Below are 14,623 nucleotides of genomic sequence, written 5' to 3'. Positions count from 1 at the left end.
ACAACACGTGCTTCTATCCACGATTAAAATCACTTGTTGAATGCCCAATATATCAAAGAAAATATAAATAGTTCCGTTATATTCCGCGAATAATTTTTTGTATGCAAAAATCGTACAAAAGTGAAATTATGGGCAAAATACGAACGAACTTATGGACTGACCTGATATAGTATTTTAAAATTTGGATTATACGCGTCAAAAAATAGCGAAAATACTACCGCAGTATTATAGGATTATTTTGTAGAGAAACCCATACTGGAAAATCGGCATATGCCTTATCAACTCGAAAGCGTGTCAAAAAATATAGAGAAAGCAATAAATAACAATAAAAGTGCAAAATTATCAAATGGCGAGCGATGTAAAAAGTAACGTGAAACTGTAAAAAAGAATAATGCACACAGTAAGAAACAATGGCTAAGAGAGACAACAGACATAGTTTTGGAAAAGCGGTCAATAGTCCTTCGGAAAGTGAAGATGGATAACCCAGTGCAATTAGATAATAATAATAACAAATTCATAAAAAGCCAGAGAGTGTAGATTTTGATTTTGCTATTGTAAATGGTGATGGGCAGATATGGAAAAAATGATCCAATTATTGTTATTGATAAATCGGATTGTGGTCAAGGAAATAAAACCAGAAAATTTAACAAGAATGTAATCAAGATATTAAATTTTACTCAATATATAATAATTACAAAGAAACAATTAAAAGAAACAAACAATTATGCATAATATAAACGCTTTAGATAGCAAACATCAGGTCTCCATTTTATTGCCAACTGTTCAATATAATTGGCACGCGGAAAGTGTTAAGTTGCCTAAGGCAATATTTGAAGGTTTTATCGGTGAAATTGTTTTGAAAATCCAATTTGAATTCATTGGTACACAAAATATTAACAAAAATTGATAAAGTGAAGGATGTTTTGGAAAAACTGCGTACTAATTACTTCTCAGGATCGAGTGTTTATATACAGGTCCCGAACGTGAAATAAAATGTTCACCGAACACGCCTCTCAACAAGTCCATTGTTACTCGTGCTGTGTGGCATGTGGCACCGTCTTGCTGAAACCACATGTCATGCAAGTCAATCTCATACATTTTGAGCAAAAAAAATTGGATATAATTTCACGGTAGCGCTCACCATTCACAGTTACGTTACGATTGGCAGTATCTTTGAAGAAGTACGGTCCAATGATACCTCCAGCCCATAAACCGTATCAAACTGTGACCATTGGTAGCATTGGATACATTGGTAGCTCTTGCTACCTTCTGGCTGATCTTCACTCCGAAATCGACAATTCTGCTTATTTACATACCCATTGATCCAAAAATGAGCTTCGTCGCTGAACACAATTTTTCGATAAAAAAGTGGATCTTAAACTTTCTTAACAGAACACGCATTTTTATAATAAAATTCAATGATTTGCAAGCGTTGTTCGTTTGTAAGACGATTCATGGTTAAATTATAGACCAAACTGAAGATGTTTGACAGTGAAAAAAAACACGAAACGTGCGTCAGCTGTTTAAACCAACCTGCGTACTTAATTTTACAACCTCCAAAAGCAGTTCTTCAAAAATCTGCTTATGGTGGTACATTCTATCAGAAAGAGGAAATAATTCGTTATTCAGATAATATACAATGTTGTCTATTGTCACTCGTAAAAGTTATGTGTTGCCTTTTTTGGATTTGTTCCACTTCTTGTATGGCTCGTTAATCGTATGTTACGACTGGTTCTGCTATTGTGCCCACGAGCGCACTGTTCTGTATTCACCTGCCAGGTCTTTCATTTCAGCATACCCTATACTTAACTTCTATACTTATTCGTTACTATATTTTATAACCGTTTAGATATTAATTATATACTTAAATAGTCCTAAGCACTCTGACAGTGTCATGAACATACATATGTTCACGGTAAATAATGAACTAAAAATCAATTCGGATGAATCACCTCAAACCCAATGTGTATCATAAGCAATTGAAAGTATAAAAATTTATATCACAGCATAGTAATATATATATCACACTTTCACACATATTCATATATATCTGTATGTTCGTATATTAACCTCTACTGCTTCAGCTATCCACTTCCAGTCTTTAAACTTATGCGTAATTTTTCTCTTCCCATATTAAACAAAACATATATATTAGTTTTATTAAAAATTGTGAAAAAATAGCTACTTTAATTGACCTAGTTAAATAAATGCAGACGTATCACACAATTATATTTAGTTACTTTGACAAAGGCAAATTTTAGCATCTTACAACATATTTGTGTATGTAATTACAAATATTGCATACAAAAGTCTCTAGTTTTCATCAATTTGAGCCATTTTCTTGAGACTCGGGGAAACTTCAAATTCCGCGCCTGTGCAGGATCTCAGATCTTCTACCGAGAAACCATCAGCAATTTCAATTAGTGTCAAGCCAACGCCTTTCTCCACGGAAAAAACAGCCTATAAAATATTTCAACCAAAATGTTGCTGGATTCCTTAAGAACAATACTTAAGCTTGGCATTTAGTAACATACCTTTTCCGAAATAATCAAATCAACAACGCATTGTCCAGTTAGTGGCAACGTACATTTGTCTAAAATTTTAGGTGAACCATCCCGTGCGTTATGTTCCATTGTGATAACGACTTTGGTGCCAGGAGCCGCCACCAAATCCATAGCGCCACCCATGCCTTTCACAAGTTTACCCTAGCATCCAAAAATAAAAGAGAGTTAATTGTGGTTTTATTCACTTACGCTTGTATGTATCATCATCATGCAATACTTACCGGTATCATCCAATTGGCCAAATCGCCAGTCGCGGACACTTCCATTGCTCCAAGTATCGTCAAATCGACATGACCACCACGAATCATAGCAAAACTGTCATCTGAACCAAAATATGATGCTCCTGGTACAACAGTTACGCTCTCTTTTCCGGCATTAATCAGATCTGGATCAACCTGTTCCTTCGTTGGGAATGGTCCCAGACCTAATATTCCATTTTCGGACTGCAACATAACTTTCATTCCTTTAGGTATGTAATTAGAAGATAAAACTGGCATTCCGATGCCCAAATTGGCGTACATGCCATCCCGGAATTCTAAGGCTACACGTTTTGCGATTCGTTCACGCAACTCTTGTCCTGGGCTAGACTTTGACTCATTATCAGTGTTTTCACGCAGGCGAAGGCGCTCTACTCGCTTGCGATAGTTGGAGCCCCTAACGATTCGATCCACATAAATGCCTGGAATATGAATCTCATTCGGAGTTAACGCGCCAACGGGTACAATATCTTCTACCTCAACAATGGTTGTCTTAGCGGCGCGACTCATAGGCGCATTGAAGTTACGTGCTGATTTGTTGAAAACTAAACAAAAATAAAAAATACATATAACAAAAAGAAGTAAATAGTAATAAGCAACAGAGAGAGTAGAAGATGCAAAATAACCTGCGAATGACAAATTTTTGCCCAATGTCCATGTTATAAAATTTTTAAACAGTCCCATTGCATACTCTATTATAAAAAATTTCAATATGTTTCTCCATATTGGTTACAGAAATGTAACATAAGTAACTTGATTTTAAAAAAAAAGGCATCACACAAAAATAGGTCATAGTTATTAGCTGATTCTGGAAAGGTAGCCTACGTATTACCAAAGATAACATTTACACCATTTCTAGGGGGAGACAAAAATCAAAACTTCGTCCGTATTTCAGTTTTTGTAGTAAGAGTAATGCGAGTCCCAAAAGGCAGCAGATGATTGGACTTCGCTACCGGCATTCAGAAGGCAAAAGCTTGTAAAGGCGAAGATGGACTCTCGTGAATGTTATTTAAAACCTCTTTTAGAGGTAGTACTTGGGTACTAAATATACTGTGCTAAATAGTTTTGCAAATTTTTTCTTATTTTGCAAGATATTCGTTATTAAAAATTTAAATTTGAAAGAAATGCCCTTTTTAAGAACCTTTTAGGCAATATTAAAAATTTCTATATTAATAAAAAATAAATTTATAAAACCGAATACTACAAAACTTGGAAGTTTAAGAAAAATCAATGTACACCAACCATTTCCTTTTCCAATGGAACTTCCCAGGTTTTATTTTAATGTAAACAAGTGGGCTTTATTCCACACATTTACAAAATTCTAACGCTTTCTTGAGCAAATTTACTGAGGAAATTTATTGAATAAAAAAATATTTTTAAGTATTGGAAATCTTTATTTTGGCCTTTACGAGCTCTATTGATTGTTTTTATACTGCAGCTGTCTAGTTCGCATTTGAAAAAATGTAAATTACCGCCTTGTATTTTTTTAATTACTTTAGAAGGTATTTGGGGCTATTCTATAATTTAGCTTATTTTAAATGTCAACCATTCCAAAAGTGGCAGGCATACTTGGACGATCTGAAAGATATCTCTATCATCAATATCATGAATTTCAACGTTATATTGGGTTAGGTTTCGTTATTCACTTCCGAGTGAACTTTAAGGCACGTGCCAGCAAATTAATTACAGAACCTGCCCGATTAAGTATTTTAAACAAAAAATGTTACTGTAATTGAAATAAAATATTAGATAATAAGTAAATTAAATGCGAAATATTTTTTCTTTCAAAGTAATTTAGTGATTCTATGGAAGTAATCAAAACTCGTGTCCGATTATTTGAAGCCGCGGTTCATAAGTATGATAAGTTTGATAAAACAATAATTCAAATTTGGTAAAAAACAAAAATCAATACTAATTCCAGTAATACCGAGATATGTATGTGATGAAATACTGACCTAAATTGCCATATGGGTCGGCTTTATAAGCCTTTATAACAGCATAATCGGCAAAAATAGACTCCTCCATAATATAGTCTCTCCCATTAAATGTTTGCACCGGTTTGGGTTTACTAGCAACTGCGATTTTGCCATCCTTTGTATACTTAATTGGCGCCCCTCCTTTTTGTACAAGGGTACCATATCCGGTAGGTGTGAAAAATGCCGGAATTCCTGAAATTAATTTGTAGTATTCTAATTAATATCAACCATGAAACATTCATTATGTTCATAGTGCTTACCAGCGCCACCAGCTCTAATTTTCTCGGCAATAGTACCCTGTGGTGTCAATTCTATGGCTAATTCACCTGACAAATATTGCCGGACTAGTTCTTTATTTTCACCGACATAAGAAGCAATCATCTTGCTGATTTGCTTTTGTTCGATCAGCAAGCCAATACCCCAATCTTCAACACCTAAAAATAAGATTTAAATTATTTAATTATTCAGTATACGAGGTTGTAAAATTTCTGAGAATATGGGGTAGAAACATTTGTTTTATCAGAATTTCAATGGCCAATTTCATTTAATTTCATTTTTACAAACAATAAACAATATGCTTACAGACTATATAATAAATAAATAAATGTTATAACAAGTGCTTAACGAGATTATGCCTAAAAATTTGTTTAAAATATTACAAAAATAAATAATTGACGCATACACTTCTGTTAGGTGTCTGGCCGTGCTCCTCTTCCTATTTGTCTTGTGTGTCTTGATGTTGTTCCATAAATGGAGGACCTACAGCTTTAAGCCGACTCCAAACGGCAAATGTTTTTTATGTGGAGCTTTTTCAGGAGCAAAACTTTTTCTACCATTTTGATGTTTCATCCACGAAGATTCGAACTTATGCACTCCCAAAAGGTAGTCACGCATCAAACTATTCGGCTACGACTGTCCCCGTAGATTATATATATATATATATATATATATATATATATATATATATATAGTAAAGTATATACGCGCCAATTATATATATATATATATATATATATAATTGGCGCGTATATACTTTTTGGGTGTTTTGCCGAGCTCCTCCACCTATTTGTGGTGTTCGTCTTGATATTGTTTCACAAATGGAGGAACCTACAGTTTCAAGCCGACTCCGAACGGCAGATATTTTTATGAGGAGCTTTTTCATGGCGGACTTGCCATTGTCTGCCGAGGGGTGACCGCTATTAAAAAAATGTTTTTCTTAATTCCGAATGGTATTCACGCACCAACCCATTCACCTACGCCGGCCGCCCCGTAGATTAAGGGGGTAGAAATCAAGTTCTAAGAAGAAATAATAAGCATTAAGTTGAGAGCATATTGTGGTATACACACCATATAACATACAAATCCACTGCTGAGAGATCCAAACATTCATACTTATAGGCTCAGACCTCTTCTGCACGAGATATCCACCAAGTCGAGCCGTTCCGGTTCAACTTATCAGACATTTTGTTACTATAAATATTCTGGTACTTCTTCATGCAGATCAACTTGACGATATCACTAATACAGAGTCAAGAGCCGTCATTACTGTCTGGCAGCCCGAAAAGATATCAACACTGGTTCGCCACTGGGATTATTTTATAAACCTCCCAGATAGCAAGAGGTTTCACGCTGATAGACGCTCAGTAAAACTCAATCGTGCCTCGCAATAGAAAGATCTGCTGAAGAGATTCCTGCACGAACTCAACAATTCATTTTGGAACTGTCGTAGATGCCCCAAACCGTTCAGTAATTTATAGCAAAACTTATTAGTTCCCTTATCCTCTACGAAAAGAGTTCGACTATCTCCACAACCTCCTATTCAAACAATATATGTTTAGAGTTGTATCAAATCTGAGACGTAATCCTAAAAGTTTTTTGCAATATATTAACACGAAACGCAAAACGAATGGATTTCCTACAAGTTTATTCTACGAAGGAGTTGTATCTGACTCTTGTAATTTATTCTAAAAAGTATATGAAAATCATGTATCCTTTATTCCTAATATATTGGATTCCTGACCATTAGATCAAATTGATAGCTTCTATGTGATGCCAACCGACGTTAAGTTGGCAATATACCTATAACCTTAAAAGTAGTCAAAAAACTAACCAAGAAGGTATTGCCACAATATTGTTTAAGTTAAATGATTCATTCATATCTAGACCAATTGCGAACCCATTTAATAACAGGTATGAACAGCTTTTTTTCTTAACTCTTGGAAGCTCTGCACAAAACTGAATTGTTCGATCATGTCCAGTCACTCATATCCATACATCAACATGGTATTGTTCCCCTAAGATGAACTTTCACAATTTCAGCTTTATCCACTAATAAAACCATAAGCGTACTTTAAAATCAAGCTCAATTGAATGTAACCTGTACAGACTTCTCCAAAGAGTTTCATAAAGTGGATCATACTCTATTTTACACTTATTCTCAATTCTATGACAATGTTGACTTGAATGTCTTTACCTCATTCGGATTGGACAGTGTGATTTAAAATTTTTTAATATGATCGACGCAAGTTCTTCTGAATATATGTATCTATTTACATTATAGGTATTATGCTCATTCTTTGTATTCTCTGGAAGGTTGATAAATAACTGGAATCCCTTATAAAAGAGCGAGTTTTATGCCGCTATGGTACTCTTGAATTTTATTCTGAAATCGATGGAATTTCTAAATTTCTCAAGTCGTATTTTTGTGCATCCTTTACATATTCAACTTTATCCGTCATTATTATTCTGATTTTTGAATATAGTCATTATTGCAGTATTTGTGTTTAATTTAACCATTTCAGCTTTTCTTGCATTATTTTGGCTGGTGTGTAGATGTAACATTTTAATATGCATCTCATTCCTTTATTTTGCATTTTTTGTATTTTTTTTTTTTTGCTAATTTTGCCATTTGTGTTCGGTTATACCAATTTTATAGGATAGTTGACCAGTATTGAAAATGAGGCTTAATAATAACATTGTAAATATTTATTACAGTTGTTGTGCCGATTTTACTTCGTATCCTTTTAAGAAAACCAATTTTGTTCCCAATGTTTTCCCATATGTATTCGAAGTACTCATTAAATGTCTTATTTTTGTCTATAATGACAACTAAGTACTTCATTATTTTTAATGCAATTTGATTGTTCATATTTATTTCCATCATTTTTGTTTTCGGTTCATTTAATTTTAGTTTATTACCTTTTAGCCAATGAGACACAGTATCGCGCCCCACTGCTGGCATTGGCACGGTTGTGCCGATATCCTGGCAAATAATGTTTCAAGTTGGTCTAAGAAATTTTATCTATGTGACTTACATATTTCTATTTGTACTTATAGATACCTATATTTGTTTGGTCCAAATAAATATATTAATCGTGTTAAACAATGAGTTTTAACATGGATTTTCATAACATAACCTAAAAATAAATTTGATAATACATTAAATTGTGACTAACCTCCGTTATTTGAAACTGCAGTTATATTCTTAACACCCTTTTCCCGAAGGGCATCGATCAATTTCTCAGGTATGCCGCAGACACCAAATCCACCGAACAAGATTTTAGATCCATTTGGGATATCAGAAACTGCTGCAGCTGCACTCTCGAAAATTTTTCCTTTAGATTTGACACTTGTGGAGTAACAAGCAATGAACTTAAAAAAATAAAAAAGAAGATCAGTAATTACCATGATGTAATAATAAAGGCGATGTACGTTGTGACAGCTCAATTTCGTGCTGTTTGAGCTTAATATTGTATTTTGAAAGTGCAAAAAAACTGAGGAAAAAAGACGTTTATTAGAAATTGCATACCTTTCTGCGACCTGAAAGATATTTTGTGTCCCCTTCATGGTTTCTTAGTATTCCTCCGAGCCCAACTTCCTCAATAAATTGCAGTATTTATCCTATTTTATTGTGTTTTGTTTTCTACTTTTGTAAAATGTGTTTACCCAGGTGTTTGTGCCACTTCTGCATTAGAGATGGGCACGATGCCATCCTATTTGAAGCGTGCATCTTAGTGTTGTTTCGCAGATGGAGGGACCTACAGTTTCAGAACGGCAGATATTTTGTATGAGGAGTTTTTTCATGTCAGAAATACACTCGGAGGTTTGCCATTGCCTACCGAGGGACGACCGCTATTAGAAAAATCTTCTTCTTCATTTTGGTGTTTCACCGAGATTCGAACCTAAGTTCTCTCTGAAATCCTAATGATATTCCCACACCAACCCATTTGACTACGGCGGCCCAGATAGGTAAAATGATAATTCAATCTACAATGCCTTGTAAGAATTCCTGTGATGATTCTAAAATTATTCTTATTAATTTCCAAACAATCTTTAAATCGGTTAATGTGAGATTGTCCCGGTAGATTGTCCCAGCAAGACCTCCTGCCTATCAACTATTTCCTAATAAGAGAGAATAAGTTACCCTTTCCTAGGCCACAAAATGGCTCTAGGACTATCATGATAGCTTTGGTTGTTCTTAGGATATACCTCTTCGCTTAGGATTGGATATGAATGTGAAGAGGTGTGAGTTTTACAAAAACCTCCATTGATGCCGTGGACCATGCACGCAAGATTTGGTAACCTTGTTAATGTATTTTTTACTTCGTCAGGCAATATTTTACTTCGTCATAGATCTAACTATGTATAGTCATGTAGTTCTATCGCAGTAATTTTGGTGTACATTCCCAACTTTTCGATGCAATCAATTTTGACGTCATGAATACTCTAATGACCTCGCCAGCTCTTCTATGTGTACCTTCTATCTTCTGGATATCTAATTAAAATAATTTAAGATAATTAAGTCTGAGTCTTCTTTGCCTTGTGAGCAGGTGCGGAGTCCTGCTGAAACACATATTCTCTTCCAGCAGCCACGCGGTCCATCCAGGGTTTAACAACTTGCGTTTTTTTGTAACCAAACCACTCAATTATCTCTTTAGGGCTTTTTCCGGCGCGAAGTGACTCTAGTATCGCAGCTCTTCTGTCCAGCTCTCGACTCATCGTTTCACTAGCACTTACTCCGGCACTCCAATGTCAATCAGGAAACAATACACTAAAAATATGTCCCTTTATCAGCGGTTTTAGGCTTAAAGCTACTGCTCCAGAGCTTTCGAAATGTTTTCCGGATTTACCTTGACGGCCCTGTACATATGTTAGTTGTCTAGTATCTTTTCTATTATTTTTAATGAAAATGACATAATGCAAATTGGCCAGACTATATATGGAAGTGTGGGCGAGAGCAGTAGCACGAGGGTTGGCTTTTTCTGCAATTTTTTTTTTAATATTTGGGTACTATGCCCCAGTGATCGGTGCGATTGTAATTAATCATCATCTTTATACACTTTGTATAGTATCGAAAAATGGTTATGTCGGGGTCGATTCTGGATAGGTAAGAGTTTACGCTGAAGCTCTTCATGTGCAGTCCAGTAGCTCTGTATAGCGCACCATATAGTTTTTATGTAGCCTATCGGTGTATTAACTAGTGTAGGTTTGAATTCTTCAAATTTATTTGTACCTTTTTGCGAGAATCTTGATGTTGTTCCACAAATGGAGGGACCAACAGTTTCAAGCCGACTCCGAACGGCAGATATTTTTATGAGGAGCTTTTTCATGGCAGAAATACACTCGGAGGTTTGCCATTGCCTGCCAAGGGGGACCGCTATTAGAAAAATGTTTTTCTTAATTTTTTTTTTTTTTTGGTGTTTAACCGAGTTTCGAACCTACGTTCTCTCTGTGAATTTCGAATGGTAGTCACGTTTTATTTAGCTTTGATGGTTGCATTGCCCGCGATTGCAGGTATTGTTGGTGTTCTTCTGCTTTCAGCAGTCAAATTTCTCTCTCGCTACTGCAGTGTTGCCTAGCTTTGGATATAGAAACGCACTAAAATGCCCATTTAAAGAAAATAAAATACCAAATTTGTATTTAATTACTTAAAGAACTTTGCGTTTTTTTTTAAATAAAAGTGGTATGGATACATATATGGACGCTGAAAACAAATAATATTCATCAGCTGATGTGCTTCGAAAAACGTATTATAAGGAAAATACCTATATGGTCCGGTTGCAACAATAGATGGCAGCTACCGCATTTGCTACAACAATGAAACTGAAGAAATCGTTCAAAGACAAAATGTAATACGTTTTATCAAAGCCCAACGAATTAGATGGATTGGGCACGTACTGCGCATGCCGAAAGAGCGAAATGCTAGGAAAGCTTTTATTTTAACACCCATTGGAGGAGGAAACAGAGGACGCCCACGAAAGCGATGGTTAGATGACGTCAATCAGATCTTAAGCAAATAAACGAACACAACTGGAGAGATGTAGCCATGGATAGAATAAAGTCGAGAAAAATTGTTGATGAAGCTATGGTCCACCACGAATTGTGAAGCTAAGAAGAAGAAGGTCTGGATATGTACAATTTAATTTATGAGTTTTTGAAGTGAAACTTCTTTAGGCGCGTTGGGGGCCCCAAGGCAGATTGAAAATAGGCGAGTGAAACGGTAAGTTCGGAGCGTTACCGAAATCCGTCAAATGGGCGGGGCCAAGGAGCAGCTGCTCCTTCCCACTCTCGCCTATTCGCTCTCTCTGTCGCTCTCTCGCATCGCAAGCGCTGAACGATGTGAGGGAGCCACCGAGACACGCCGTCTCTCCCCTTCTCTCTCGAATGCCTTTCTTTCTCTCCCGTTTGCTCTATAGCAAACTACCCACGCCGTGCATCAGCCGTTCAGTAAGTGTGAAACGAGGTTAGGATATTGCGTTGACCTGTGATTCGCACTGAACGAAGCGATATTCTTAAATTCAGTGTGTGTTGGTGAACAATTAAGTTACGGGCAAAATGAGTCAGAGTGAGACTGATGTGATGCAAACTTGCGCATCAGATGCGACTCATCAACAGATAGTTGTCTCCAATATGCCTGATGAAATACATGGCAATCCAAGATAAATATATATTAAGTAAATATATCAAAAAATATATCACATAAATGTACGATGAAATACATCACGAATGAGGGATTTTGAATACATAACCTCGTTAACGTGTGGGTTTGAATAGAAAATTCACTAAACTCGTAATTAATACACAGCCCCGGTAAATTGGTTTATCGCGTTCTTTCTGATGGGCTCCCATGCAAGGAACAACCAACTTAGAAGTTTCACTTCTACCGTGCGTGAGTCTGACAGACCCTAGATTTTTTTTTGTTAAAACAAACTATTTTGTTAAGGGAACGACTTATTTGCTATATTTTAGGTTATGTAACAAAATTAGGTACTCTTTTTGTAAAAATGTCATTATGGTTTTTTCAGTATTTTCTGGTATTTTTTTGCTTATTTTTACAATGAATACACTTCTTGATGCCCTATGTCCCACTAAGGATTGAGAACCGGACGAGACGATTACACCTCTATGGTTTTAGATTTAATATTCTTGCATAACCTTTAAAGGAATAAAAAATTAAATTCGCAACTTCAAAATATCAAATTTTATAAGAATGAACAAATTTTCATTAGCACTAAAATCTTCTCAGAGTGACTTATTTTAACCTTCTTTTGTTTAATAATATAGTTTTTTTTACTTACAGTTTCGGTAGCTTTGAATTAAAAAAAGAAACAAACACGAAACTTAAAAATTTTCGCATTTTGGGTATAAAAAAGCACTCAATTTATTGCGAAGAGCAAATGGTTGGCAACACTGCACAACTCGGCAAACGTGACGTCACGCACTCTCTGATGGCCGGAATCTAGTTTCTATCATTCTTCATATTATACCCTGAGAGAGTAAATTATTTGCAAACGTGAAAAATGCTTCTCAGCGGTTCCCCTTACTATATTTTTATCATAGTACAATCAACAGCTATACATTTTTACACATGTAAATGGGCATATTTAAGTGCATATCATGATAAAAGTGAAGCACAAAACAAATGATATTAAATTATCAACGATTATCAAACCATGTGATGCGTTTTAAGATAAATGAACAGTGATAGGAAATGATGCTCTTTGTTGGCTAAGCAACTCACGACCGAAGTTGTAATAATTGTTACTCCAATTGTTAACCACAAAATCACCGAAATTCCTCAACTAATGTCCATACTAGAATTATTTCCCTTAGTGGCATTATCGGAATGTAACATTTTATACGCGGAATATGTTCATTTTTACAGAGCTCTCACGAAACTTGGAGTTTCATTTCATGTCACCTTCGCATAAATCTGCAGAAGCTCTTTAGTTTCAGCTCATACACAAGCACTTCATAGATGTATGTATGTAGTAGACAGCATATTTACTTCTGTATTAAGAATTATGAAGTGAACTACAAATCGAAATATTTGCCGGTTTTGGCCCGTCACAATACTCACTTTTATTGAATGCCGACTATAAAGTGTGCTATTTGCCAAACCGTTACGCAGTTGATTTACCAACATATTTTTAATACTTAACGAAATAATCCAATTTACTGAAAGAAATAAAACAAACTACTTAACTATGCTACTACGCGGTACAACAAGATGATCCAAGCGTGAAACAAGTACTAAATTTAAGTTCCACACTGATTGCTAGTCTGTTGCATAAAGCTCATGCTATTAAAAATAAAATTATCACATATAGCGATGTGAGGCAATTATTTATTTTACCAAACAAATGATAATTTAATTTCATTGATAAAGTATTCTATCACTTTTGATTATTTTAAGTGCGTTAATCGGTATATTGAACTGTAGTAGTAGTTGATAAATATAGTACACTAAGTTTATTTACCTTGTAATCTTAAATTTCACTCAACTATACATATATAAAAATTTTAGCAGCAAGACAAATATTTTAGCAGTAGAAGTTTTCTATTATGTTTCACAATGAAGTAAGTTAAACTTGGATTATATCCGGCCAAGGACTGTCACTTCAGCAGCATTCCTCATATATATTATATATATGGGGAATGTTTATGCTGGCACAACAACAACAACAACAACGGAAACTCGAGCACTTTAAAAAATTTCTGATACTAATACATCCGTAAAGTAAAAACGTATAAAAAACTTTAAGAACTTAAAAAATATTCTCAGGGAGAGAAATACAGTGAAAACTGAATGTCATAATAAGGATAAAAGCGTGTCGAAGGAGTTTTTTGCTACTTTTAAGTATTTATAACATCTAAATGTACCTTTTTTTAAAAGTCCATAAAAATGTAATTATAGTATTATGTTGCACTGAATGGTTTACGATAACAAAAAAGTCGTGTGGATGTACTTGTTTGAATCAAAAGTATTTTAATATTGTTGAAGAAACCTACTACTATAGAAACACTATCAGCTGGTCTTCAAAAACTGCCAACAGCTGAGATCATCTGATTCCAAAATTTGTATGTCATATGGTTGCATAAAAAATGATTAAATTTCATAGAAAATCGTATCACGAAGTATAAAAAGTGTCGTACAAATTTAGATATTACTCAATAAAAAAACATTATTATAGCTAAGAAATATATTAAAAGTACTTGTTATTGCACATCACACAAAAAAGTAATTGTTCTTCCTTTTTCTATTTATTTGAGATGATGTTACAGCGTATATTACGTTATATATATGTATATATAATTGGCGTGTACACCCTTTCTGGGTGTTTGGCCAAGCTCCTCCTCCTATTTGTGGCGTGCGTCTTGATGTTGTTCCACAAATGGAGGGACCTACAGTTTCAAGCCGACTCCGAACGGAGGTTTACCGTTGCCTGCCGACTGGCGCCTGCTATTAGAAAATACTTTTTCTTCATTTTGGTGTTTCCTCGAGATTCGAACCTACGTTCTCTCTGAATTCCGAATGGGAGTCATG

The 14,623-nt window shown here is 35.1% G+C and overlaps 1 protein-coding gene across 1 annotated transcript; it reads right to left on the bottom strand.

Moving 5' to 3' along the window:
- Positions 1-2,161: 2,161 nt before the first annotated feature.
- On the bottom strand, positions 2,162-13,356 carry LOC128859780 (succinyl-CoA:3-ketoacid-coenzyme A transferase, mitochondrial). Its single transcript, XM_054096858.1, has 7 exons — positions 13,157-13,356; positions 8,253-8,448; positions 5,058-5,231; positions 4,777-4,989; positions 2,786-3,366; positions 2,535-2,705; positions 2,162-2,460 (listed from the first exon to the last, which is right to left on the bottom strand). Exons 1-7 carry the CDS (start codon positions 13,220-13,222, stop codon positions 2,314-2,316), a joined length of 1,548 nt encoding a protein of 515 aa, XP_053952833.1. The 5' UTR covers positions 13,223-13,356; the 3' UTR covers positions 2,162-2,313.
- Between the last annotated feature and the right edge of the window lie 1,267 nt (positions 13,357-14,623).

Source organism: Anastrepha ludens, chromosome 4, assembly GCF_028408465.1.
Source record: "Anastrepha ludens isolate Willacy chromosome 4, idAnaLude1.1, whole genome shotgun sequence".
Classification (NCBI taxonomy): Eukaryota; Metazoa; Arthropoda; class Insecta; order Diptera; family Tephritidae; genus Anastrepha; species Anastrepha ludens.
This window is presented reverse-complemented; position numbering and strand designations above follow the sequence as displayed.